Source organism: Trachypithecus francoisi, unplaced genomic scaffold, assembly GCF_009764315.1.
Source record: "Trachypithecus francoisi isolate TF-2019V2 unplaced genomic scaffold, Tfra_2.0 Contig01558, whole genome shotgun sequence".
In the NCBI taxonomy this organism is placed as follows: domain Eukaryota; kingdom Metazoa; phylum Chordata; class Mammalia; order Primates; family Cercopithecidae; genus Trachypithecus; species Trachypithecus francoisi.
In genome coordinates, this window is record NW_022681440.1 from 5,321,081 (window position 1) to 5,348,983 (window position 27,903).

Genomic DNA, 27,903 nt, shown 5'->3' on the forward strand with positions numbered 1-27,903 from the left:
ATGGAACTAGCCGAAACGAATATTTACAAATACCCTGACACAATTAAAAAAAAAAAAAAAGGAAAAAAGTGGCCCTGTGTGGCCTTCGTAACATCTCCCACTTGCTCCTTGTGTTTTGAGAGCCCCGAACTCTAAATGAGTGAGGAAATGCGGGTGCACTACCCCACGGGCTCCTCTCAACGCAACGAGGAAATGCGAGTGCACTACCCCGCGGGCGCCTCTCAAGGCAATGAGGAAATGCGGGTGCACTACCCCACAGGCTCCTCTCAACACCATGAGGAAATGTGGGTGCACTAACCCCTGGCTCCTCTCAAGGCAATGAGGAAATGCGGGTGCACTACCCCGCAGGCTCCTCTCAAGGCAATGAGGAAATGCGGGTGCACTACCCCGCAGACTCCTCTCAACACCATGAGGAAATGCGGGTGCACTACCCCGCAGGCTCCTCTCAACACCATGAGGAAATGTGGGTGCACTAACCCCTGGCTCCTCTCAACGCAAAGAGGAAATGCGGGCGCACCACCCCACGGGCTCCTCTGGACGCAGCGAGGAAATGCAGGTGCACCACCCCACGGGCTCCTCTCAATGCAACAAGGAAATGCGGGTGCACTACCCCATGGGCTCTTCTCAACGCAATGAGGAAATGCGGGTGCACTACCCCACGGGCTCCTCTCAACGCAACAAGGAAATGCGGGTGCACTACCCCATGGGCTCCTCTCAACGCAACGAGGAAATGCGGGTGCACTACCCCACGGGCTCCTCTCGACACAACAAGGAAATGCGGGTGCACTACCCCGCGGGCACCTCTTAACACAACTTGATGCCAGCACACTGTCACTTTCTCCTCTTGCTTTTTGCTCACCATGGCTTCTGAGTTCTTATAAATATACACATATACACACATATAATTTCTTCATTTTTCTGCTGCTGTGCTGTGAGTGGTTTACTGGATACTTCCGCAGGGTGCCCTCCTGCAGCCACCAGGCTTTCCAGTCTCCCGCTCCTCAGGACAGCTCTGCACAGAGCATCCCACGGGACCCTCCTGCGGCGGCGTGAGCTTCTCTCGGAAACTGGCTCCCTGCCCCACCACCGCTATGGATGGCCTGTCTGTTAACTCCTGCTTGTGCTGTCCTTACAAAGGGGACACACTGGGCCTCGCCACACGGCAGACAGCTGACTGCTGGACTTCCACAGTGTGCTGGGTTCTGAGTCACCAGACCACGCCTTCTGCGAGGAACGCCCAACGCAGCTGGACAAATTACCCCAAAATGCATTTCAAACTTGTTTTTACAGCAACTAGCCTTTGGTCCTCACTTTATTTGTGGCATCTATTTAAGTTACTTCCTATGAGCACACTTACCTGCAAGCACCTAGGAGTTTTCCTGATCAACAGGATGAAACCACTCTGTCTCCATGACAGCAAGCATACCTCCATCTAGTACTGGGTATGGAACTCCCCAAAACGTATTTGGGGAATGAATAAATAAATGCCTTGGGGTCCTCCCCATTACGTTTGCGGTAGATTTTAAGAACACGTCCTTAATTCAGCGAAGTGAGTTTCCTTCTATCAGGAGTTTTTAATGTTGGATGGCCACTGAATCTCCACAAGTGCTTTTTAAACACATGCTGAGAGGAGCATGCGGGTTTGTGTCCGTTAATCTGGGGAAATCGTGTTACAAGAGCTCCCCAAAGGATCCTGAGCTGCCGCCATGAATGTAAGAGGTAAGATGGGCTCTTGCTTATGTGTCAGGGTCATGCTGGATTCAATTTCCTGACATTTCAGGAAGGAAATGTAGCATCAACCCTTGTGGGTGAGGGGCGTTTACAAGTTTATCCCAACATTATAAACTAATTTACACCACATCCTTGCTTCTGCTATTCACTGGAACCGTGCATGTGACAGAGGCGTTTGTCTGCTCCCTGAAGGCTCAGTAAACCCCAGCATAAAAACATCTGAGCCTGGTGGGCTGTTCTGCACAGTAATTAAGCAAATCATTCAATATCTTGGATCGCTATAGGTTTATTCATGGTTTTTATTTTGGGTATATTTGATTCTTCAAGGCAATTTTTAATTTAATCTAACTTTTTGATAAAAAGTTATTTATAGCATCCTCTTATGGTTTTTACAATTTCTACTGCAGTTACATCCTCTTGATCAACTTTTTCCTCGCTCCCTCCCTCCCTTCCTTCCTTCCTTCCTTCCTTCTTCCATCCCTCTCCTGGCTTTCTCTCTTTTGTCCTAATATAACCAGAGGCTTGTCTATTTTTGTACTATTTTTAAAGAACCAATCTTTGGTTTTGTTAATACTTTATGTTGCTTCCTCGTTTTTTATTTCATCATTTTTACCTTGCCCATTATTTTTTTCCTGTCACTTCCCTCAGTTCACTGTTTTCTGTTTTGTTTTCTTTTTCTTTTTCTTTTTCTTTTTTTTTTTTTTTTTTGAGATGGGGTCTCACTCTGTTGCCCAGGCTGGTGTGTAGTGGCGCAATCTTGGCTCACTGCACTTCCCAGGTTCAAGCAATTCTCTGCCTCAGCCTCCTGAGTAGCTGGGACTATAGGCGCCCACCACCACGCCCGGCTAATTTTTGCACTTTTAGTAGAGATGGGGTTTCACCGTCTTGGCCAGGTTGGTCTTGAACTCCCGACCTTGTGATCCACCCACCTCGGCCTCCCAAAGTGCTGGGATTACAGGTGTGAGCCACCATGCCCAGCCTGTTTTATTAACACGTGCCATTATGTCTATAATTCCTTAGACTTTGAAATCTATACTGTATAGTTTATGTAATGTTTTCATTATCATTCAAGTCAATATATTTTCTAGTTTCTATTTTGTGTTTATCTTTGACCATGAGTTACAGAGTAGTATATTATTTTTAATTTCTAAATGTTTGTGTTGAATTATTTTACTGATTTTACTCAATTGTTATCAGGAAATAGGGTCTGAACACCCATTATTTGGCATTTGTTAATATTTGTTTTGAGACATACTATATAATTTTTTTTTTAATCCCATGTGTTTAAAAAAATACATATTCTGGAACTACTTGCTTCAAGGATCTGCATATGACCTTCAAGTCAATCATACTACGTTGCTGTTCTAGCCTGTTATGGTTTACTGTTTTGTGTTTTTTTTTTTGGAGACAGTTTTCACTCGTTTCCCAGGCTGGGGTGCAATGGCACAATCTCGGCTCATTGCAGCCTCTGCCTCCCGGGTTCAAGCGATTCTCCTGCCTCAGCCTCCCAAGTAGCTGGGATTACAGGCACCCACCACAACGCCTGGCTAATTTTTGTATTTTTAGTAGAGACGGGGTTTCACCATGTTGGCCAGGCTGGTCTTGAACTCCCGACCTCAAGTGATCCACCCACCTTGGCCTCCCAAAGTGTTGGGATGACAGGCGTGAGCGACTGTGTCTGGCCGGTTTACTGATTTTATGTCCAGGATCTGTCAATAGCAGACAGAGTTTTCTTAAAATCTCTCACCCCAATAGTGTATTTACATATTTCTGATTAAGCCTTGTTATAGTTTGCTTACATATCTTAAGTCTATGCTGTTAGGTGCATATGAGTTTAGAACTGTTACATATCCTTCTCATGAATTATTCCTCGCTTTATGGCTTAACATTTAGTGTATTATTATAGTGATACTGGCAATACTTTGGTTAGAATTTGCATTATATTTCTTTTTCCATCCATTTACTTACAAATCTTCTGTACCCTTATGTATCTCTCATAAGCATTCATGGCTAGCTTTGCTATTTTATCCAATCTGAGGATTTCTTTTACTGGCAATAGGATCCACTTTGCTATGCATACCAATATGTTTGTACTTATCTTGCAGTCTTTTCTTATATGATTTGCAAAGCTTTCTTCTTTTATATTTTCTTGCTTTTACCAGACTGGGTTTTGCTCTACTGGTTTCAAAGTTAAATAATCTATTCCTATTTTCTTAGCAGTTACCCATAAAATGCAAACTTGACCAATCATAGCAAAAAAAAAAAAAAAAAAAAATCAGTAAAAAATGCTGACTTCAGAACTTCAGAACACATGGCATGAACCGTCACCTTTCCCTTCAGTCGGCACTGGCTGGGGTTCTGGCTCCATCTTAAACTCAAATCAGCGCTGTCAGGGCTGTCTTGAGTGGCGCTAGTGTGGACTTTCCACACACCCGACACCTCCTGGGCTCCCCACTCCCTCCTGCCTCCCATCACCTCCTTCGCGGTTCAGTGTGCTCTTCCCTGCAGGGAGCGCATCATTAACTATTTCCGTAGATTCCACGGGCAGCAAGTCCCCCGGCTCTGCCTCATGCGGCCCATCTCCCTTTTTAAAGGACAGTACTTTGCTGGATGTGGCCGCTCAGGCTAAAAGGGCCACTTCCTTCTTCGCGTCAAGAACCTGCCCCCAGCCTGTGGGTAGAATGGCAGTTCCTTTGTAGGGAGCCATGTTTTCTCTCTAGTAGCTCTGAGGAGATTCACCCTGGGCTTGGTGCTCTGCGGTCTCCATTGTACTGGCCTAGCTATGGATCAACGTGTAATTCATTTTGCTTTGAATCTGTATTTCTAAAATCTGAGAATGTATATTTTTCTTTAATTGTACAGAAATCTTAGTTATTTCTTTGAATATTATCTTAGCCTGATTCTATTTTCTCATTGATGTCATTTATTCGACATACATTGCTGCTTCTCAGCCTCAGTGTTTCCTACCTCTTTGCCAACATTTTCCGTACCTTTAACTCCTCTGCTTGCTTGGAGTAAGTAAGGTTAAACTGCCCTATTTCAAGTGTTATAAGCAGACACACAAATATGCACAAACACCAACATTCCACCACACATCAATAAGCCATTCTAGAAGCAACATACAAAACATGAATACAGAAAACGTCTGCGCTGTCCACTAAACAGTCAACTTTTGCATCCAGAGGGAAAGGCTGCTGAGTGGAATCTCCTCAAATCAATTCCAGACAAAAATCAAACCTGGTTCAGAGTCTGAGTTTTCCCTTGGAACGTCATCGTAAATTGCTTCTTCTGGATCTGGAATAAACAGGGAGAAACACTTTAAACAGTGACCAACATAAACCTCGTGCAATTTAAATTCTACAGGCCACAGTCGCTGACAATGTCATGATTATTCAAAAAGTTGGCTTATGAGGATCGTTTTATTAAAATTTATTTTTACTTATTTGTTCTTTGTCCTAATCAGTAGACAGCGAGGGCTGTAAGGGAGGGAACAGCACTTTACCAAAGCATAAGCATTATTTTTAGGGCAGAATAATTTGTTGGGAATGAAGGATGTCTGTTTAAATGGACCAGCTGTAAAATGTCACTAGGAAGGAGATTTATGGTTTCCAGGCCAATCTTATTCTATGATTGTGTGTTCAATTAAACATTTCTATATGGCTCTCTTACAAGCATTTCAAGCTTATGAAGTTAAGTTCTGATGCACAAAAAAATACAACATTGGTGCATGGAATTCCAGAAACAAGAAAAGAGCCCATCAGTGCTGGATAAACCGGAAAACCATCCAAATAAACCAATGACACCATGATTTTGTGCCACTGAAGGTAAAAAGTAGTAGCAAGTATCAAAATGCTAAACATATAGGACAGTGTTTCTCCATCTGTATCATATGCAACACTGGGGTTCTGTGAAAGTGAAACCATTTCATAAAAAAGAAGTGAAGTTCTGGAAGCAAAACCATGCTGTACAAGATGACCACAAAGGACACCAACAATGAGCCTGAGGTTTACTCAAATATCTGTAAGAGTTACACGCTTCACATGAAAATCCGTTTCATAAAAAGACCTTTAAATCGAGGTTCCACTCATTGACTAGTGGTGCCCTCCCTGCAAGAGAACGTCCAAACTACGACGTATGACTGTGTCGAAAACATACAGGCAAACGCTTCCTAAGCCACATAAGAAAGAAAATGAGAGCAACAAACCCGAACTCTCCCCTGACATCCAGCCACTGCTCCTGTCCCCACGTTAGCGGGAAATAAACATTCAGGAAAATTCCTTATCTGCTGCTGTTGTCAAGCTCCAGTATTACAGATGCTCTTTCTTTTAATAGCATTTACCATCTGCAACCACAGTAAAGATTTCTACTCCTCTTAGATAATGTTCAGGGACTGCTAGCTTGGAGATCATATTTCCAAATATAGTTATTCTAATTCACTGTCATCTGGACAATAAAAATGAGTAATGAGAAGAAAATCAGACAAATTTTACTTTGGAAATAAAACTGTTAGCAAACAGCCAAGACAATAATTTAATCCTGCAATGATCCTGCTTTAACAGCGACCTAGTGGAATCATCTAATTACACTAAGATCTTTGTTTTAACATTCATAAATAAAACCAGAATGAAAACTTCCAGGAGACAGTTTAATAATCAGGAGGTAACTAAGATGGTTCTACCTTGTAAGCTGATCATACAAAACAGTTACATAGAAATTAGTGAGCCAGTGGATAATGAGAGGCATAATCAGGAAAGTAATTTTTACTTTTCCTTTGAAAATTAAAAAAACAAGTAAATCTAGCTAAAATTCTTTCAGCCTTTGAAGCCGCAGGTGGGACTGCAGATCTGGCCACTTGGAGGTGGGCTGGCTCAGCCAACTTAAAGGGAGAAAGAATGCCTTTGGGTTTACTCTTAATCGTATGGAAGCTTGAGTCGTATGTTGGAAGTGCATTTGCTTTAATCCACACACAGACGGTACATAATCCTACAGGTTTAAACGTACATAAAAATAGAGTTTGGAACTCTTTGCTCTACTGTTTGCACTGCAGATTGCTATCATTTCAAGGGTGAGATTATAAATAAAACGATGCACTTCTGGATGTTTCCTGTTTCTGAAATCTGAACATGAATCATTCACATGACCAAAAATTGTGTTTTTCTCAAAATACATGTCTAGTCTGTCCTTTAAGCAATAGTTCTCTTAAATAAGCTATGATATTAATCAGATCATTACCAGTTAGCTTTTCAAGCACATTTGCTTCAGGCTATTGTTTTGGAAAAACACGCTACAGGACTTTTTTTAAGTTACAAATAAATGAGAATCTGTTGTTTGGAATCTGTTGTTTCTGCCAAAGGTAAATTAACAAAAGATTTACTTGGGAATCCCCATTTAAATTTATATGATTTGATAAAATACCAAGTTATGTAAAATAAAGTGTGTATGGGAAAAAGAAGGGAGGCCCACCCACCCCCTCTTCAAAGCGGGTGCCAGACATCGAATCTCCCTGGGAATCACTGCCAAGCGCAGGGTAAGCGTCTGGGTGGTGGCCGACCGCAGCTGCAGGTCAGAGTTTCTGTTCCCCACATACCTCACTGTTACCACAATAACAAAGCCTGTGCTAGAAAGAAACGACCAGGAAGAGTGAGGGTGTGGACGTGGAGAGCTGGGGTGGCCTCACGGGAAGTGACAGCTTCAGGGAACCCTTGGAACCTTCTGCATAGTCAGCCCGTGTTACTATTTTCAGTAAATAAATATCTTGTTAGTGTTTTAGATCTGATGGGACCTGAGACTCAGGGACCCGGCCCCGCCGCAGTGGTGTCTGTGGAGCGTGGTGAGGATTCTGGCTGTGGGCGGCTGGGGACTTACTCTCCATCCAGGCTGTGTTGGCCGGGTCTGCGGCCCAGCGAGCCAGTGCGCTGTCCTCTCGACTGACTTGATCTTCACTTAAAGAAAACAAACCATAAAGTCAGAATATTCAGGCACAGCCCAGTCACATGGCTGCCAACTGCCCTGCAGAGTGTGTGCGTGTGCGTGTGTGTATACATATATATATATATATATATATTACTATTACAGGGAATCACATATTTTCCAAGCTAATATTATAGGACATCCCAAGTTCAAGTTTTCACTCATAACTCTGTAAATAAGTATTCCAGATGTTCCACCTACGCACGGCACAGAACACGGGGCGAGGGCAATACAGCAGCAATATGGTCCTTGCCCTCCAAGGCCTGAACTGTCCTCTGGTTTTTCAGCCACCCCTTTGAGGACTTCTTAGGCCCTTCTCATGACGCTGGGTGGTAGAGATGCCAGTAGGCAACGCAATGGGCCGTCTCCATGTCCAGGAGCAGGTCAGGGGGAGAAGAGATGCAAGGCCACTCAGTATAAACTGTGGTGCTCTGCCCACAGCAGGTGGTCACATGGGCCACCAGAGTCCTGCACACACAGGGACTGGGATGACTGACTGGGATGTCACCCTTGGCAATGGGAAGCTGTGGGAATGCTCTGCTCGGAAGGATGGTGAGGTCAGACTCACCACGCACACTGAGCGTCGCCCCAGGAGAGGCACCACTGCTGACGATGAAACGCAGCAGGGATCAGGCCTCTGGACACTGCATCCCATGGGGAGTTGTGCAAGGATGAGCCCAGTGGCAGCGCAGAGACACTGCTGGGAAGGCAGAGACTGGAAGCAGGGTGAGCACCCAGAGGTGTGTACGGAAGGCCCCGGAAAATGTTTTATGGGAAGGTCGTTAACAAGGAATTACGTGACAATCCATGCAGAGCACCACATGATGACAACTTGTCACGGCAAAGGCTCTAACAGGCCCCAAGGTACCTGCAGGCTTTTCAGGATGAGGGAAGAGAGCCCGTGTCCTCGTGACAGCCCCATGGGTGCTGGGGGATGCCCCGTGTCCTGGTGACGGCCCCGTGGGTGCTGGGGGATGCCCCGTGTCCTGGTGACGGCCCCGTGGGTGCTGGGGGATGCCCCGTGTCCTGGGGTGATGGCCCCGTGGGTGCTGGGGGATGCCCCGTGTCCTGGTGAGGGCCCCGTAGGTGCTGGGGGATGCCCCGTGTCCTGGGGTGATGGCCCTGTGGGTGCTGGGGGATGCCCCACGTCCTGGGGTGACGACCCTGTGGGTGCTGGGGGATGCCCCGCGTCCTGGTGATGACCCCGTGGGTGCTGGGGGATGCCCCGTGTCCTGGTGACAGCCTCGTGGCCGCTGGGGTTGCCCCATGTGCTATGCTGTGCACGTGTGGAATTAGGATGCAGCCCCCTGCTCTGAGAACTTATCACATCAACAAGGAGCATTCTTGCACTTTCAAAGTTTAAAATAGTATCAAAACAAAAAGTTACCTAAAAAGGTAAAAGAAAATCTGAATCAAATAGAAACAGTATTTTAAACTATTCATAACTATTTCCATGTTTGAAAAATTTCATTCTTTTGAAGATCATTTAAGGTTTAATCACACTACATGCTACATTCATTTTCTTCAAAATAATTCCTATTTTCAATGCACGTTATTTTTCACAGTACATTTTAGATCACCAGTGATAACACGCTAACACTCATTTTTAATTTTACGTAAAATCTGCAATTTCTAATGGAGAACCCTGGCTGGACCTACCTGGTGGCACAACTCTGTCTAAACTGGGGCGAGAGCACTGCTCATGTGGGTGCTGCTCCCCAGACACTCCACCTGCCAGAAGGGGGTTTCACGGGGGATGCTTTACCCTGCAAAGGCCACCTTCATGATAGAAAGGAGAAAAGCAAATGAGGGAAAGCAGCAGCAGGGCTGTGACAAGGGCCGAGCCTGGACACACCTGCACGGCTGAAATCAGACCCAGTTACCAGGCCCTCACTCCACTCGTCCTGACTCTACATTTCCAGGGGACACGCGCCTGGGAGGGACCTGAGGCAGGAGGTGGGGCTGGGACAGCCCCTGCCGCGCAGAGCTGAGGATGGCGGGCAGGGATGCACACCAGTATCCCCGCGTCCAGATCCTCAGGAGAAAGGCGGGAATTCAGCAGGTGCGGGAAGACGGAGGGAGGCAGATACCTGTTTGGAGGCTCCTCGGAACTCAGAGAATTGGGCTGGCGATCTTCCATGACTTCCGCTGTTTCTGCTAGGAAAGAAAATAAGTGATGCTGCTTTACGCAAGACAGAAATGCTTACAAAGTTGGTGTTTTTACCCTTGAAAATGATTTCACATGTTCCCTTCTTATCAGTGGAAGGCTTATCTTAGCATAACGATGATTACCTAATAAATGTAAAATATTTTAGCTCTTAGATAAACTGCACCAGCACCCAGATGCATCAGGCTAGAGCTAGGAAGAAACGGGATGTTCTCTCCCATTCCACATGTCCACAGGAGCCATGATTGTGACTGGCCTGAAGGAGCATCCACCTGGCACACTCAAAAGATGTTCAAGAGAGGAGTAGTTACGCTTGAGACATGTGACACCAACTTTCACTCACACACACTCACATCCCTCCATGCACAAATACACGCACGGTGAGACCCAACTGGCGATTCCTTCCTGCCCATCTGTGGCTCTCCAAGGTGAACGGTGAGCCGTGAGCAAAGCCACAGTGCAGGCTTCTCAAACATTCTACGCAGGTGGGGTACGAACTTAGACGATCAAAGAACAGCCTGAGACACCAGTGCAGAAGGAGTAGACCCTCCCACCTCGGAGGGCTCTTGGGCAGGAGCCAGCCAGAGTCTGTGATGGCTGTACCGCGTGTGGGCTGCGTGGTCCCCTGAGGAATCTGCCACCGCCCAGCTGCGTGGCACCAAGAATGACGTGGGGAAGGAGAGCCAGCAGCACTCGGCGGCTGCCGTTTATCCCCACACTAGCAGCTGTCCATGAAACACCTTCTAAAGGGAATTTATCTTTGTAGTGAGTAAGAGTTTCTCAACCGTTTTCAAACAGCAGCAGTTGGCTCAAAGTCCGAGAGAGCTAAGCTCAATGTAACCTGCTTGGAGATCTCATCCATGAAAACAGGCCCCTGGTCACACCAGGCGCCGCCACACAGCTGGACGCTGACCAGCAGCAGACACGAGATGCCGGGAGGGCTGGGGGCGTGGATCTGCGGGCAGCGCTGTGAATCCCACAGGCATCTGCTGGGTCAGTGTTCCGGGTCACCTTCCTGAGGGGCAGGGGTCAGGGCAGAGGCAGGATCTGAAATCCAATCTGCCCACTCCCAAAACTGCCCTTCCCGTGCTACTACACTGCCTCAAAGAAACACCCAAAGAGCAACAAAGCTTTTACTAGTGTTCTGCAGAGGGACAAAGGCAGGACGTGCTGCCCGGCAGCAATCTCACTGTACGGCAAGAACTGTCTCCCCCACGGGGGTGTCCAGGAGCTCAGACTCCCACCCCCAGGGCACACACATTAGCCTTCTCAGGGGTCCACCCCTGGAAACTCTTCTGTCCTCCGCCTTCCAGGAAATTAAGTTGCAAACTGAGTCTGTCAAGGTCAGAAGCAGGCAGACATGCACACCAGGGAGTCACCTGAACAGCTCCAAGCAGCAGCGCACCCAGAGGCTTCTGGCCACAAGAGGCCTGTGCATAAACAAGAGCAGGACCTGCCTGCGGATGTCTTCAGAGCTGGTGTCGGTCAGCAGGAAAAATAACGGAACCTGGCCATCCCAGTTTGGCCAGCTGGGAGCTCCAGGCAGGGCTCTGCAACCTCCCACCGCGGACCTGGGGAGCCTGGCTGGGCTGTACGTCCCAGGGAAGCCTGCAGAGCCAGGTGGCTGCCCTACTCCAGGGAGGCTCTGGAGCAAGGAACTGAAAAGCCAGCAGTGCCCCCCGGGGCGAGGGAGGCGGGCTGGCATCAAATCCACGCTTTTCCACCTCTCAGGAAAGAGGTCTGCGTTCACATCTCTCGTTCAATGATCAGAACGCAACCGGACAGCCATCCGCTCCTCTACTCCGGGACTTAGATAGTCTTTATTAGAACAAGGCATTACTACTGGCTCTAGGTTGACAGAACAAATATAAGCAAATTGTTTTAAATTCATGCTAAGTTACTTAAAAAACAAATTACTTTAAATGATGTGCAATTATTTAAAATAAATAATATTTTAAAATAAGAAAATCACTTTAAAATAAACGTATTTTCCTTCAGCCAAGAATGCCACACTCCGCACGCCCTCGTTTCCGGGGGGTTCTCACGCTCTGTGGTCACTGAGGGACAACAGCAGCGTGGATCATGCAGACCGTGGTGAGTTCCCAGGACTCCGGCCGACTTCCACAGGGAAACGCACAGGAAGCCATCTATCCTGAGACCTCTGCGGTTCCCAAAATCCAACATCGAGATTTTTCTTTAAGGATTTTTTTCTCAACTGTTATTAACTGGAAAGGGAAGGTTGCTTCCACTGAAACCTTTACAGGAATAAGAGTCGGGTCTCAGGCGTAGAGGCTGTGTGCTTCCATTAGAGGCACATCCCACGAACCCTGGGGATCCTGCAGCGTGTTCCTGGGAAAGGCAGCACAGAAACAGGGCTGGGCAAAAAAGGAAACCTTCGGCCGAGACGCCTCGACTGGGTCACTCCTGAAGATGGAGGCACGGTATGTGCTCACCCTTGACCTGCCTGGCACCTGGGCCTACAGCGTGGCCGGCAGGAGGCCCCAGCCCTCAGGCTGCAGTTGGAGCAGCCATGGCTTACACGCTGTCCTTCCAGTGGAAACCTGGGGCTCTGCAGACACAGCTGGTGCCCGGCTACACATGCCAGGGCCATGTAAGGACAGCAGAGAACGGGCTCCACCAACCAAGCCCCTTCTAATGCACACAGTGGCTCCTTCTCACTAAGTGGAGGAGAAAGCAGACTCAAAACAGAGCTGTCAGCACTGAGGACACGGAGACTGGAGGTGAGTGAGGCGCTGGAGGCACCCACAGTCCTGGCTCGGGGCGTGGCCTGGCTGCAGGGAACACCATCCTCAGCGGCCGACTCTGCCCTTTGTGCTGCCCCAGGTGGCTCTGACCTTGCACTGAGGACTCTGCCGAGGTCCTGCGGCATCTCCCCAGCGAAGAATGGGTGGGAGACAGGGAGCCCCTGAGGCAATTCTTCCACCCCCACTGCCCCTCCCTCCTCTGGAATGAAGACAGGGAGACACGCTCTGACCCCAGGGAGCCCGAGTCTCTAGACCAGCAGACGACACGGGACATACATAACGGTAACTGTCATCTAGCACAGTGAGTCATGTAGGCCAAAAACTGCACACACTCCCATGAGCACCTGGTGGCGGAACCAGAAATCGGGGTGAAGTTCAAGGCACCCCAGACATGAGGAGGCAACACATTCGGGACCGGACGTTGTTTCAAAATTTTCCCAACAATACGCACCGGCCTTCCCTCAGGGGTGCTCCCATCACTGAAGAAGAGGAACTGGGGGTTCACTTTCCAACTCCATAAACAAACATCTAATGACCTGGGCAGGGGCAGGGGGAAGGTCAGGCCCAGACTACAGAACCACAGACCATGTCAGGGGCATGGAGAGGAGGAGGGGGGAAGGTCAGGCCCCGACTCTACGGAACCACAGGCCACGTCGGTGGCGTGGAGAGGAGGGAACCACAGGCCACGTCGCGGGCGTGGAGAGGAGGGCAGCAGTACCTTCTTCGTCCAGGGACACGGCACGGATGATGACTGGGCTGGAGTAGGCGGGCAGCAGGAGGGGCAGGTTGGAGGGCACCGCATAGCCGCAGGGCACAGGCACCGAGTACCCACAGGGCACATGGAGACCCACACTCTCCTCCTCAGTGCTGGGCGCAGGGGCGGGCGGCTGGTCCTCCTGGAACGGCGTGATGTCGATGACAGAATATGGGTTGACTTTCATCGGGAGCACCAGCTTAGCAGCCTCTACCGCTGGGGTGGTTTCTGCTCCAGCTCCATCCTCACCTCCTGGGGTGCAGAAAGGACTGGTCAGCAAACACATCACCAAGGGCAGGGCAAGCGTGCCCTCCTGGAGTACAGGCGGGAAGCGGGTATGAGTTCCCACCCTCCATGCCGTGCCAGGACCCCTGGACGTTCCCAGGTCATGGGGTGGGCCTCGGAGGGAGCACTCGCACATGGGGAACCTAGCGTCACCTCTGTGCGTGGGCGAGACAGACGCAGCCTGGTCACTACAGGAGGCTCATCCCATGAGCTAAGTCAGGGAGAAGCTGCTAGAGGCGGGCAGCCACTCCCCTCACCAAGAGTCTGGTGCTACGCACAAAGAAACACCGTGCAAGCTGAGAGGCGGGTGCTGCGCCCAAAGAAACACTGGCAAACCGAGAGAAGGAACGCTGTGCAAACTGAGAGGCTGGCACTACACCTGAAGAAACACTGTGTGAGCCAAGCGGCAGGTGCCACGCACGAAGAAACACTGTGCAGGCTCTCCCACCGCAGCCTGCCCTGAGCAGTCCCTCTGGTCAGCGAATGAAAGCACCCAACCCACCTCCAGACTTAGAAAGAGAAACCTCTACAGTTACTTCATCCCACATGTTCTGAATACTTCATTTAATCTAGTGATACAATGATGAGGTCATTTTTATTGGGAAATAGCAACACCTTTTCTCTGCAAAATACAAAAGTAGAGTGAAAAGGTTGAAAATTATGGAAAATAGTACAAAGAGAAGAAACTTAGCCAATCTTAAATTAAGTCATTTCAGGTATATCATGAAGAAATCGTAAGTCTCTGGCTCCTAGAAATCATCCCTTCCCTACAATGTTCCAGCTGGGCAGTAAGAATGGGGAGAAAACGGGCGAGCCCAATAGAGCTGATGGCTGAGCACAGGTGACTCCAACACTGGCGATCTGCGGACCCGCCTGGGAACCCGCCAGGGGACTCACCTGGGGACCCTCCTGGAAACTCACCTGTGGGTGCAGGGACTTCACTGGCTCCAGCACCTCCTGTCTCAGGGGCTGAGGGGGCCTGTCTGTCCGCTTCTGGGATTTCATCTCCACTGTCAAAATCAAACTGTTCTCCCTCTTCCTCTTCATTATTATTGGTATCATATTTCATTTCATTTTCTAAAGAGAAAAACCAAAACCAGATCAAGGAGGTTAGATAGAGAGATTGATCGATCGATAGATAGACAGACAGATAGATCGATCGATCTATGCTAGTCAGAGACACTGACTAAGTTCCTCTATATAGATCGATCAATCTATGTTAGTCAGAGACGTTGACTAAGTTCCTCGATGCTATACTGCACTTGTAGTTAGCCTTTTTAAGGGGCAAAATATATATCATTAGAATTCTGAATCACTGGTTTTTATTTTCTTTTAATAGGATCTACAATTCACAGTTAGAAAAGAAAACAAGAGGCCGGGCGCGGTAGCTCACACCTGTAATCCCAGCACTTTGGGAGGCCGAGGTGGGCGGATCACAAGGTCAGGAGTTTGACACCAGCCTGGCCTACATGGTGAAAGCCCGTCTCTACTAAAAATACACAAATTAGCTGGGCGTGTTGGCAAGCGCCTGTAATCCCAGCTTCTCAGGAGGCTGGGGCAGGAGAATCTCGTGAACCCAAGAGGTGGAGGTTGCAGTGAGCCGAGATTGCACCACTGCACTCCAGCCTGGGTGACACAGCAAAACTGTCTCAAAAAAAAAAAAAAAAGAAAGAAAGAAAAGAAAACAAGAGAAAGTGAGGGGAAAAAGAGCTTTTCCATTTTAAATTTGTGCCCCCGGCAGATGAACATCACCCAGCTGGGCTGATGGTTCCGAAGAGAATTCAGTGTCATCCACTTTACTTTTAGAAATAACTTCTGATACCCAACGTCTCTCCCTAGAATTCTTCTCCTTTTACTTTCATTTTGCCTCTTTTATTTACAATTTTTAATTAATTATCTCTAATGGTTAGAAAATCAGTGTCAAATATGAACATCGATATATAGCTTAAAACACAAACTTCCAAAGTTATTTAAGAGCATGGTTAATAACCGTTCCAAGCAGGTGCTTGACAAGAAACGTTTTGCAGGAGGTGAGTCACAGGCTTCCTTGGACTGGGTTTACGGCTGGTGGTGCAGCCTGCAGGGTGGCCACCGTGTGCACCATCTGCAGAGAGCATGCTGGGACTACGCATCACCATCAGAGCAGACAGGTGCTTCTCCTTTTTCCAGAGGAGACCGTGTGCTGGGACGACACCACCCCACACACCCAGAAGCGAGAGGAACCCAGCCCCTTCCAGCCTTTCTCAAGGGCCAGGATTTCTTCCCAGCACATGTTCCTGAGGAAACCTCCTGCTGCCACACCCTGCAGTCCACAGAAGCAGGTAGCACCTCGGGACAGGGCCTGGGTCAGCCCAAACCAAGCCCCTCCAACACAGACATTCCCCTGTGGACCAGGGAGATGCACCTAGGCAGGGTGGCCCAGCTCAGCTGCAGGCAGCTGTGGAGGGGGCTGAGGAGGACCACTGCTAGGGAGGAACCCACGGACACACGACCCACTTCCACTCCACTCAGTCTCCAGGCGCACTCTGCCGGGCCTCCCGGGGAACTCTAATGGTCTAAAAACACCCTTTAAATTTGAGGTGTTTCATTTTCCTTTGAATCTCCTAAACTAGTCATGTATTCTAAGAGCGCCTTTTGAAGGAAACAGATTTTTTAGGTCACCGAATACACAGAGGGGCCCAGGTCCGTGACAGCGTGACTGGATCCAGCTTTCACTGCGAGGACAGTGGGGACGAGACCCCCAGTTGACCATGACACCTGGGGGGCGCAAGAGCCTTCCAGAACTGCTTCCACCAACACTCACAAATTTTAAAAGGATGAGAATGACAAATACTGAAATTGAATCAAGAAAAAGGATTCAAAAATGTATTATTTTTAAAACATATGCCTGATAAGAGTGTGTGTTGCTGTCCTTCCGGATGGTGAACTCTGCTCTGCCCAGATACCAAAGCCTCACCCACTTCCTAGAGGGTCAAAGACGTCTCTAAATTCAAAGTTTTGAATTTAAGCCTAACCGAGTGAAACAATCGAGGCGGGGGGGAGAGCTGGAACGGACAGAACCACTAATTTCCAGAGTCTGAGCCTTGATGAACTATGTACTTTCAAACCAGTCCTCACTATCTCCCAAGTGACTGTAAACAATACCTATTTCTATTTCGGAAGGTTTTTTGTTTTTGTTTTTTTGCCATATCATTAAGTAGTCAGTTTACTGAAATAAACTGGTGAACACCTTTCAAAGTAAAAAGTTAAACAAACAAACAAAAAAACTGTTTTCCGGAATATTTTCCAAATGCAACCGGCATTTCCATAGAATTCATGTTTGGGGAGAAAAAATCATGTTTGCCAAATAAACATGCTGGGGAAACAATGCCGAATAAATGCCTGATGAAAATGATGGGTGAAAATGTTTATGTATTGCCGGATACGATGGCTCACATGGGTAATCCCAGCACTTTCAGAGGCCAAGGCGGGCTAATTGCTTGAGCCCAGGAATTTGAGACCAGCCTGGACAATATAGTAAAACCCCATCTCTTTAAAAAAAAAAAAAGGTACAAAAATTATCTTGGTGTGAAGGTGTGGACCTGTGGTCCCACCTACTCAGAAGGCTGAGGTGGGAGGATCACCTGAACCCAGTAGGCGGAAGTTGCAGTGAGCTGAGATCGCGCCTCTGTGCTGCGGCCTGGGGGACAGAGCGACACCTTGTCCCCACCCCAACCAAAGCTTCTGTTTTGACCTAGCAACATAAGAGGCCACTGCCGGGCACATGTTCAGATTCATCCAGATGGTGACACAATCACATTAGATTTTTATTTTGTCAACTCTATTTTTTGGAAATTATATTTTACTGCCGCTGAACTCTAACAATTAGATAAAATATACCTAGAGATGATTCTATAAATATTGCTTTTAAAACCTTGACAATGTCTGGTACAAAATAGGCTCTTAAATATCTGCAAGGGGAGAAACATGAGCTGTTGGGACCGGAACCCACACTGTATCCCATACAGGAAGAAGGAATTCTCTTTAAAGTCTTCAGGAAGGAAGGCAGTGAATAGGAGCCCGTGTGTGCAGGAAACGGCCCTGAGGAGATACCAAGGTCCCTCCACTCCCTCCCCATATGCCACCTCCTAGGCTGTGACACCGGCCCGGGAGACCTGTGGGATTACCTGGGACAGTGCAGGTCCTGTGTGCCAGGTTCAGGTACGACCCTGAGAAGAACTGCATGCGTTCTCGGAGCCTGCACCTCTGCTCACCGCCCAGCACGGTGCAGTGTGAAACCTGGCAGGCGGCAACGCGCAACACGCTTGTCATGTGAGTGAATGAATGAGAGAATGAGCAGATGAGCAAGTTTCAAACTTTTTTTTTTTTTGCCAAAAGAACTCACTTTTTCCCCTAGTAAAACTTTAAGTAGAATTCTACTACACAAGGTAAATCACAGCAATCAAGACATTCCTCCAAACGTTTAAATCTTGTTAGTTTAGATGTGGAGAGCCTTGGAAGGGGCTTGGGGCTTGGAATTCAAGAGCTCTCTCCTGTCACCACAAGACTGGCAGACACTGGCAGAGCTGCCCTCTGTCCTCTGCAAACACCGGAGGGGAAGGCTTTCAAGTTGTATAAACTCTCCGGAATGATGTGTGTTACAAATTCCTCCCAGAATTCATTTCCAGCAAGAAAAAAAACAGCCTTCCTACAAGAACTCAAAGAGGGAAGTTGCGCTCAATGTAACCACCTGAGGCTGCACCCCCGGCTGCGTTGGTGCCCACAGCTGTGCCCACGGCAGGGGCCCAGGACGAAGGGCAAGGCCGCCCGGAGCGGGGCTGCTCCTCCCTGATACCCACCTCCAAAGGGGCTTCCATCGACGGTGAGGCTGCGCCGCCCTCTGAGGTGAGCGTGGGGCCGGGCGTTCAAGGCGGTGTGTGCTGAGCATGTCCATCCCAGACACTTCCCGGGGCCCTGGGAGATCCTGGGCCTCACAGACCCCACCGAGCTCCTTCGTGAAGGGCAATGCAGAATGCCTTTAAAATCCCGGCATTTGGGGTCCTAAGTTTAGCTCTGACCCGAGCCCTGACAGGTTCAATTGTGTCCCCTAAATCCCTGTGCTGAAATCCTCACCCCCAATCCCACGGGTGAGCTCACCTGCAAACAGGTAACTGCCGGTGCAGTTGGTTAACAGGAGGCTGTGCTAGAGCAGGCTGGGCTAACCCAGCGTGACAGCATCCTCATGAGAGCAGAGGCCAGGACAGGGATAAGGAGCCACCTGGCGGCACAGGTGCAGGAACTCCCGGGAGTGCCCACAGCCGGCAGGCGCCAGAAGAGGCAAGGAAGGCTGTGACCTACATTCCCGGGGAGCACAGATAGCCTTCCAGCACTTTGACCTGGGACTTCCGGCCTGCAGCCCAGGAGGCCTCCCCGTCCCCCGCAAGCTCAGCCAAGCCGCAAGCTCAGCCAAGCCCTTTGCAACACAAAAGGTCGTGTGTCATCCTCAGGGCCCAGGCGGGAGCCAGGCAAGCTGGGCCGGGTCTGTTCCCACAACACTCCTGCTGCAGCCACAGAAGGAATTCCTGCTCCTCAAAAGCCCAGCTTCAGAGCTGAGCCATACAGCTGAAGGAGAACATTGATGAGAAAAACTACAATTTGCAAACTAGAAAAAAATGCTCAAGGGCTGCTGAAAGCATCTCGGGAGATAAAACGTGTTGTAGTTTGAGATGACAGGGATGTTTCAAAAAGCTGGTGAGGAATCTGCAGTGTAGCTGTCATTCACTGGACACACCACCGCCCAGTGTCCTCCACCCACTAGTCCCTGTGGAGCCCAGGAGGTGGGCGGGAAGGGCCCGGCACCCTGGGTAGGCAGCACGGCAGGGAAGCAGGGAAGGGGGCCTGGGCAGGGCTGCGGCTGGGGAGAGGCTCTGTGCTCCTGCTGCACATGCAGGACGGCAGGTTCTGAGAGTCACGTGTGAAGGCCATGACATGGAGCAGGAAACACAGACGGCAGTGCAGCCCGTGCCGACCCGCCAGCGTCCGGCCCAAATCTAACCACCTGCAGCGCTCGGCCCAGATCTAACCACGCGCCAGCGCCCGGCCCAGATCTAACCACGCACCAGCGCCCGGCCCAGATCCAACCACGCGCCAGCGCCCGGCCCAGATCTAACCACGCACCAGCGCCCGGCGCAGATCTAACCACCCGCCAGTGCCCAGCCCAGATCTACAAATCTAACCAGGCCTCTGGGTTTGGGGGACTATTCTTCCCCTGCCCCTTTCCTCTGGCCTGCCCAGGACAGGCTACCCTCTGGCCACAGCTGCACTTTCCAGGAGAACCGCAGGCTCTGCTGTACTCAGGGGCCGGCCCTTATGGGTCACCAGCAGCCCATTAGGATGGCCCTAATGCTGACTGGCAGCAGCAGCCATTTGAGCCTCAGGATTCCGACTGTTTCTGTCACGGCAGGGCTACTGGGGCTGCCTCGGTGACACTGACTTCTTAGCAACCTATTTACACTTGTCAGTATGCAGGTAATTGGCTCATCAACTGAGGCACACATTTCTAAAACAAGTTATGAAATAGAAAACCTTAAGAAACATTGTGTTTCCAATTATTATGACATAATCTGACTACGCCCATTTTAGTTTATACCTATATGCAAAAAAGGGTGAGGAAGTTACCTGACAATCCAATCTTTAAAATGCTGCTGCTGGAAACGGCGCTGTGCCCCGGTTCTCTCCAGGATGACGGAGAGGTTCTACAGGGCCCTCAGGACAGAAACGGCGCTGTGCCCCGGTTCTCTCCAGGATGATGGAGAGGTTCTAGAGAGCCCTCAGGACAGAAACGGTGCTGCTCCCTGGTTCTCTCCAGGATGATGGAGAGTTCTACTGGCCCCTCAGGACAGAAATGGTGCTGCGCCCCGGTTCTCTCCAGGATGACAGAGAGGTTCTACAGGACCCACAGGACAGCTCGAGTCATGCATGGCCATTGCACTTGGGGTGGCCAGTGTGACCAAGGGCCTCACTTGTTCCTGTTATTTAATTCTTATCAATTCTAAGTTTTGTAGACACCTGAGCCTAGTGGACCTCGCAGGCCTGAATCTCGAGCTATCAAGACAGCTAATGGCCTGTGTGAGCCTGAGAGCCATCCCCACACCCACTGGGCCCCTCTGCTTGTGCCTGTCTTCATATGGTCTGAAGCAGAGATTCATTTCTGCTGGTTATTATGATTTTTTTTTTTTTTTTTTTTGAGACAGAGTCATGCTCTGTTGCCTGCGCTGGAGTGCAGTGTTGTGATCACAGTTCATTGCAGCCTTGACCTCCTGGGCTCAAGCAATCCTCCCACCTCAGCCTCCTGAGCAGCTGGGACTACAGGCATGAGCCACCACACCCAGCTAAAGTTTTATATTTTTAGTAGAGACGAGGTAGCACTATGTTGCCCGGGCTGGTCTCAAACTCCTGAACTCAAGGGATCCTCCTGCCTCGGCCTCCCAAAGTGCTGGGATTACAGGAATGAGCCAATGTGCCCAACCCAGTTTGGTTACTTTTAAGAGATACAACTTTTTAGAGAAGTTTTAGGTTCCCAGGAAAATTGAGAGGAAGGTACAGAGAGTTCTCATATACTTCCTGACCCCACAGAGAGCCTCCCCCAGCACTATCCCCCATCTCCCGCCAGAGTGGAATGCTTGTTACAACTGAGGATCCAACACTGAGGTACTGTCCCTAACTAAAGCCCACGGTGTGCGTGACAGCTCGCTTTGGGTGCTGTGCCTTCTATGGGTTTGGATAGGCATGTAAAGACATGCATGTACCATTATCAAGGAATTTCGTGGCCCTAAAAATCGCCTGTGCTCCACCTATCATCCTTCCCTCCCGCAAACCCCTGGCAACCACTGATCTTGTTACTGTCTCTACAGTTCTGTGTTTTCTAGAATGTCATGTGGTTGGAATCGCATCGTGTGCATGCAGCCTTTTCAGGTTGGCTTCTCTCGCTCTGTAAGATGCATCTAAGGCTCCTCCATGTCTTTTCGCGGCTTGGCAGCTCATTTCTTCCAAGCACTGACTGCTCCATTGTCTGAGTGCGCCCGTTTACCTATCCATTCACCTCCTGAGGGACATCATGGCTGCTTCTGGGTTCTGGTAATTACAAATAAAGCTGCTGTCGACACCTATGTGTGCAGGTATTCAGTGGACATTAAGTTTTCAACTCATTTGGAAAAATATGCCGGGGCATGGCCACGGATCACACAGGAAGAGCTGCTCAGCTTTGAAGAAGCCACCAAACTGCCTTCCCACAGGGCCGCCCCATGGCCTTCTCAGCATTTCCCGTCTGTGTCCACGCAACCGCCCCACGGCCTCCTCAGCATTTCCCGTCTGTGTCCACAGGGCCGCCCCACGCCCTCCTCAGCATTTCCCGTCTGTGTCCACGCGGCCGCCCCACGCCCTCCTCAGCATCTCCGGTCTGTGCCCACGCAGCCGCCCCACGCCCTCCTCAGCATCTCCGGTCTGTGCCCACGCAGCCGCCCCACGGCCTCCTCAGCATTTCCCGTCTGTGTCCACGCGGCCGCCCCACGGCCTCCTCAGCATTTCCCGTCTGTGGCCACGCAACCGCCCCATGCCCTCCTCAGCATTTCCCGTCTGTGCTCTGGATTTTGGCTATTCTAATTCGAAGCTAGTTTTAAGTGATCTTTTCTTAATGAGCAAAAGGGTACGAATAAAGTATCTAAGTTTAGTTTAAAACATAGTCACCCTCTGTCTGGGGTGGGGAGTGGCCTCTGGGGGTGACTGGCACTGGCTATGTGATGGCCCTACACACTTGTGAATACACTAAAGGCCACTGAGCTTTACAATTTAAATAGGTAAATGGTACTAAGATATGAATTATATCTTAATAAAGCTATAAACAACAAAACTTCATCTCTCATTTTAAATAAATTATGCATATAAAAACAAGCGCAGCCTAGGTTTGTCAGGGGAAAAACTGCTAATGTTTGAAACTTATCCATGCAGACACTATCACTTACATTAACGGTATTTAAAAGTTTGCTTCAAGGGCAAAAAAAAGGAGACTACTTCTAAAATACTGGAAGAATATTCACTAAAATTTTAATAGTACCAACCTCCCAGAGGTGAAATATTTTCTTTTTCGTGACTTGTCTATATTTTAGTTTTTATTCTACAATTAACATGCATTGTAATTTTTTTAATTACCCAATTTAGATTATAAACTGTAAATCATTTGTAATACCTGAAATGTAGCTTCACTCAATATCCACTAAATTAACAACAAACAGAAACCACGATACACCCGTCATGGCGCAGCACGTCTCCCATCCTGCTGTGTTATTCTGAAGCCCCTGGACAAATCTACATGAGAAACGCTAAGCACAGAGTCGTGGATGAGAGAACGGCTTCTGGAGTCAGAGAGCTGGGTTCAAACTTCACTTACTGGCCACGAGGCCCCATCCCTCGTCTATAGAAAGGAACCACAGAATGGAAAGAATCCCTCCCTGGGGCACGTTGCAACGAGTAGGAAAGACCGTGTGGTGCGTACAAAGACATTTAACATGAGGACTAAGACGGAGGACCCAGCGTACCTCTTCACAAAGACACTGAAGAGAAGACGACAAATACAATACGCACGATGCAAAAGAAGATGCATAGAACACTTCAATGTTCTGTTTTCTTTAGGGAAATATTTATTCTACAAGCTACCAAGACCTAGTAGCTCTGGCCCCAGCACCCTGAGTAGGAGAGAACTGGCAGCCAGCCCTGGAGAAGCAGGCCACTCATTCCCAGGCTGCCTTCCCTTGTGGGCAGACAGCGCTCTGACTGTTCCAAGTCCATGAAGAACTTTTAAAGACATGCAATGATGAACACACTGAGAACAAGATTAAAGTAACACTCATTGTTTAAGTTAAGAGATAAAAGCTAAGCATTGTTTTTCCTGGGGCTTTGAAGAGCATATTTGATTCTAATATGAAGGTTTAACTCAGGATATGATTTTCTCTTATTTCGAATGAAGGCTGCTTATTTTTTAACTCTATTGTTCAAAGAAAAGTCCTTTAAAAAGCACCAGGCTGCAAACAGCTTCATCCACAAGAGGCTATTCATAACCACTTCTTGGCTCTGGGTGTCACTGTGGTTTGTAGCTGCTTGTGCTGAAGGAAGCCTCCCCAGAAACAGTCCATCCCCAAAAACAGTCCATCCCCCAGAAACAGTCCATCCCCCAGAAACAGTCCATCTCCAGAAACAGTCCATCCCCCAGAAACAGTCCATCCCCAGAAAGTCCATCCCCCAGAAACGGTCCATCCCCAGAAACAGTCCATCCCCCAGAAACAGTCCATCCCCAGAAACAGTCCACCCCCCAGAAACGGTCCATCCCCAGAAACAGTCCATCCCCAGAAACAGTCCACCCCCAGAAACAGTCCACCCCCAGAAACAGTCCACCCCCAGAAACAGTCCATCCCCCAGAAATAGTCCATTCCCCAGAAACAGTCCACCCCCAGAAACAGTCCATCCCCAGAAACAGTCCACCCCCAGAAACAGTCCATCCCCAGAAACAGTCCATCCCCAGAAACAGTCCATCCCCAGAAACAGTCCATTCCCCAGAAACAGTCCACCCCCCAGAAACAGTCCATCCCCAGAAACAGTCCACCCCCAGAAACAGTCCACCCCCAGAAACAGTCCATCCCCAGAAACAGTCCATCCCCAGAAACAGTCCATCCCCCAGAAACAGTCCATCCCCAGAAACAGTCCATCTCCAGAAACAGTCCATCCCCAGAAACAGTCCATCCCCAGAAACAGTCCACCCCCAGAAACAGTCCATTCCCCAGAAACAGTCCATCCCCCAGAAACAATGCTGCCCCCAGAGATGATGCCAGTGTGGGTGCTGGCATCTGTCTGAGCTCATTAAGGAAGTTACCAGGTATTTGGTAAATGATTTTTTGTGAACCAACATTTACATGCCAATTGTACTGATTTCTTTTGCCCGAACATAATTTGCATTGGAATTTTGCTACTAATTAGAGAAAGGCTTTAGCTGGCAGTGTGACTGTTTTGCATTCTGAGAAATCCCACATCATCTTCTGAATGGATTTGCTAAGTGCTTACCAGCTAGGTCTAAGTACTTTAGAGATGCTAACTTGTCAAATCCTCCCCAAACTTATGAGAGGGGTTCTGTTTGTTCCAGGAATGACGGAAATTGAAGGCTGCTTAGGTCACCAGATCACACACCTCAGAGTCAACATTTGAATCCCAGCAGCTGGGCAGTAGAGCCTGAAATCTTTCCTGGTGCACAAGCTGCCTCACAAACACCACTTCACCTTGTGATGACTTGACTTGCTGCCAAGGACATTTCTAGAGAAGGCACAGGGACCTGGTAGAGGTGAGGAATGGGCATGGACTAAGGAATGATTCCACTGGAACACACAACAGCACCCCTGCCAGGAGGCCCTGAGGGCAGCCACTGAGAAGGACACTTATGAAGCCTGGAAAATGCTCACAAATAAAAATGTTAAAGCCGGTATAAAAACGTACACTCAAAATGTTAAACATCAGGCCACGTGTGGTGGCTCCTGCCTGTAATCCCATCACTTCAGGAGGCCAAGGTGGGCAGATCACTTGAGGTCAGGAGATCGAGACCAGCCTGGCCAACATGGTGGAACCCTGTCTCTACTAAAAATACAAAAATTAGCTGGGCATGGTGATGCATGTCTATCATCCCAGCTACTTAGGAGGCTGAAGCAGGAGAATCCTTGAATCCAGGAAGCAGAGGTTGCAGTGAGCCACGCTCACACCACTTCATTCCAGCCTGGGCAAGAGAGTCTGACTCTGTCTCAAGAAAAAAGTTAAAAATTTATATTCAATGACTACCATTATGTAGAAAAGAAACATGGGGAAAAAAACTGGAGAAGTGATGATCTAAAGTACCACCACCAACTGTGTCCGAGTGCAGGGAAGAACTGAGGTCGCAGTAATCTGCCGCATCCTGATCTTCAGGGGCACATTTCAGTGCACAGTTTACTTAATAATGGGGGAAATTATAATTAAAGTACTACAGAATCCTCAGAAAAGACACCAGGCCATTATCTCTATTTCTATTTGTCATAAAAGTTATTGGCTAGAAACTCACCTAAGTTTCCGAGCCACATCACTGTCATTAAATGGTGGCTTTCTGAATCAAAGTCCAAGATCATGTGGTCTGTCAGCAAGGACAGGGGCCTCGCTCCCCACCCAGCAGGGGCCTCGCTCTCCACCCAGCAGGGCCTCGCTCTCCACCCGACAGGGGTCTCGCTCCCCACCCAGCAGGGGCCTCGCTCCCCACCCAGCAGGGGCCTCGCTCCCCACCCGACAGAGGGCTAGGGTGGCTCCTCAGCACCTCCAAGGCTCCTGGGCTCCTGCCAGGGTCTCCCGAGGACACCCTCCTGGATGAAATGTTAACAGTGGCAAACTGTGGAGATTTCCACGTTCCTGCAGCCTGGAGTTAGCGACAAGCCCTGAGGCTGGATCCAGTGGGCCTTGGCCCAAGGGCGGCCTGGCCAGTCCAGCTCCACCCAGACAGCGTGGGCCTGTCATACTCTCCCCTGGGTCGAAATCTGGGCAGAGGGAGAGGCTGTGGAGACACCCGCAGCCCCAGGAGAGGTGCGACCTGCTGCAGGGAGCAACACCAGCTGCTGGTAACCCTGGGCACCCCGAGTCCTGCCTCCATCAGAGGCCATGTCTCTAATTAGGACAACTACCAAGGTGGAGTGCTATGGGGCCAGGGACCTTTCAGAGAGCCAGTCTGGTCGTGAAGACGTGGGTGGGTGGGCATTTCATCCAATCCAGGTGGTGGCACCACGGGGCAGAGAGCCAGTTCTGGTCGTGAAGACTGTGGGTGGGCATTTCATCCAATCCAGCTGGGCAGAGAGCCAGTCTGGTCGTGAAGACGTGGGTGGGTGGGCATTTCATCCAATCCAGGTGGTGGCACCATGGGGCAGAGCTCCTCAGGGTGCCAGGCACTAGCCAGGACTGATGACGACGTCAGCAAATGCGGGAGACACATTTAATGACAAAACGGGGTTTCCGCATTCTTTGAAACAGGGGGCAAGACGGGGCAAAGGCAGCACCCGTCTGCCGTGGGACTCTGAACGGCCCTGCGTCCTCCACATTCCTGGACACTTACCTGCAGAGACAACTTCCTGGCCTTTCTTTTATTTTTAACTTTCCCCAACAACTGTACCTGCCTCCTGAGCATGTCAAAGCACCGTATTAATGGTTTCCCATCTTTGCGGGTGGGAAGGAGGGGAGGTAACAGAAAAGCACACGAGATCTGGTGCCCACCCCTTCAAACAGAAAACCACCCAAGACAACCACTCATTTCCATGAAATGCCAAAAAGAAAGCAGGGAGGTGGGAGGGGGCCCTTGCAGGGATGGTCACCCAAAGAGGGCCCACGGCAAATGAGGCCACAGGATGACACCCACTGCCCTGCTTTGCCAGGGCATCATCTCATTTGATAGGAATGAAAAACAATAAAAGATGTTGCTCTCTGCCTCATTTTCCACTTTTATTTTTCAGACAGGGTCTCACTCCCACCACCCAGGCTGGAGTTCAGTGGCACAATCTCGGCTCACTGCAGCCTCAACTTCCCGTGCTCAAGTGAACCTCCCACCTCAGCCTCATGAGTAGCTGGGACTACAGGCATCCACCATTATGCACAACGAATTATTATATTATTCTTTTTGCAGAGATGGGGTCTCACTATGTTGCCCAAGCTGGTCTCAAACTCCTGGGCTCAAGTGATTCACCCACCTTAGTCTCCCCAAGTGCTGGCATAACAGGTGTGAGCTACGGTGCCTGGCCTCATTTTCAATTAAAACGACCTAGTCTGGCAGAGCCTAAATGCCAGCAATCCACAAGTGAGTGAAGCTGGGGTGACAATGAGCACCATGGCAAGGAGACCAGCCGACAAAGAGGCAAGGAGAGCAGCCGACGTCACCCCCAGAAGAGAAGCAGCGGAGCCGTGGCCTCGGGTTCCCGGTACCGGGTCTCGTACCCCGTGGTCTTTCGGCTCTGGAGAACTCCAAGAGCTGGACTTCAGGCCTGGTTCCCCAGCGCAGACCCCCAGCAGCAGGAGTGGGGGTCCCTTCTGGCCCCTGCAGTGTCACAGGCTGTTTCTGGGGTGGCCACTGCTCACCCCTGGATTCTCCCATCTCTGTCATCTGCCGGGCCTGGTGACCCCTGGATTCTCGCGTCTCTGTCACCCACCAGGCC

The 27,903-nt window shown here is 49.5% G+C and overlaps 1 protein-coding gene across 5 annotated transcripts in view; it reads right to left on the reverse strand.

Annotated features, from left to right (window-relative positions):
* Positions 1-27,903, reverse strand: part of ARHGEF10 (Rho guanine nucleotide exchange factor 10) — a 135,454-nt gene that overhangs the window by 90,162 nt on the left and 17,389 nt on the right. For 3 of the 5 annotated variants that reach the window (XM_033177671.1, XM_033177666.1, XM_033177667.1), the window contains exons 4-8: positions 14,594-14,749; positions 13,352-13,639; positions 9,792-9,858; positions 7,597-7,673; positions 4,969-5,025 (exon numbers count right to left, since the gene is read on the reverse strand). In XM_033177671.1, the coding sequence (XP_033033562.1) occupies positions 4,969-5,025; positions 7,597-7,673; positions 9,792-9,858; positions 13,352-13,639; positions 14,594-14,749 (645 nt within the window). Of the gene's footprint in view, positions 1-4,059; positions 4,228-4,968; positions 5,026-7,596; positions 7,674-9,791; positions 9,859-13,351; positions 13,640-14,593; positions 14,750-27,903 lie in introns of those variants that run through there. The other 2 variants (XM_033177668.1, XM_033177672.1) reach the window with 2 other exon arrangements.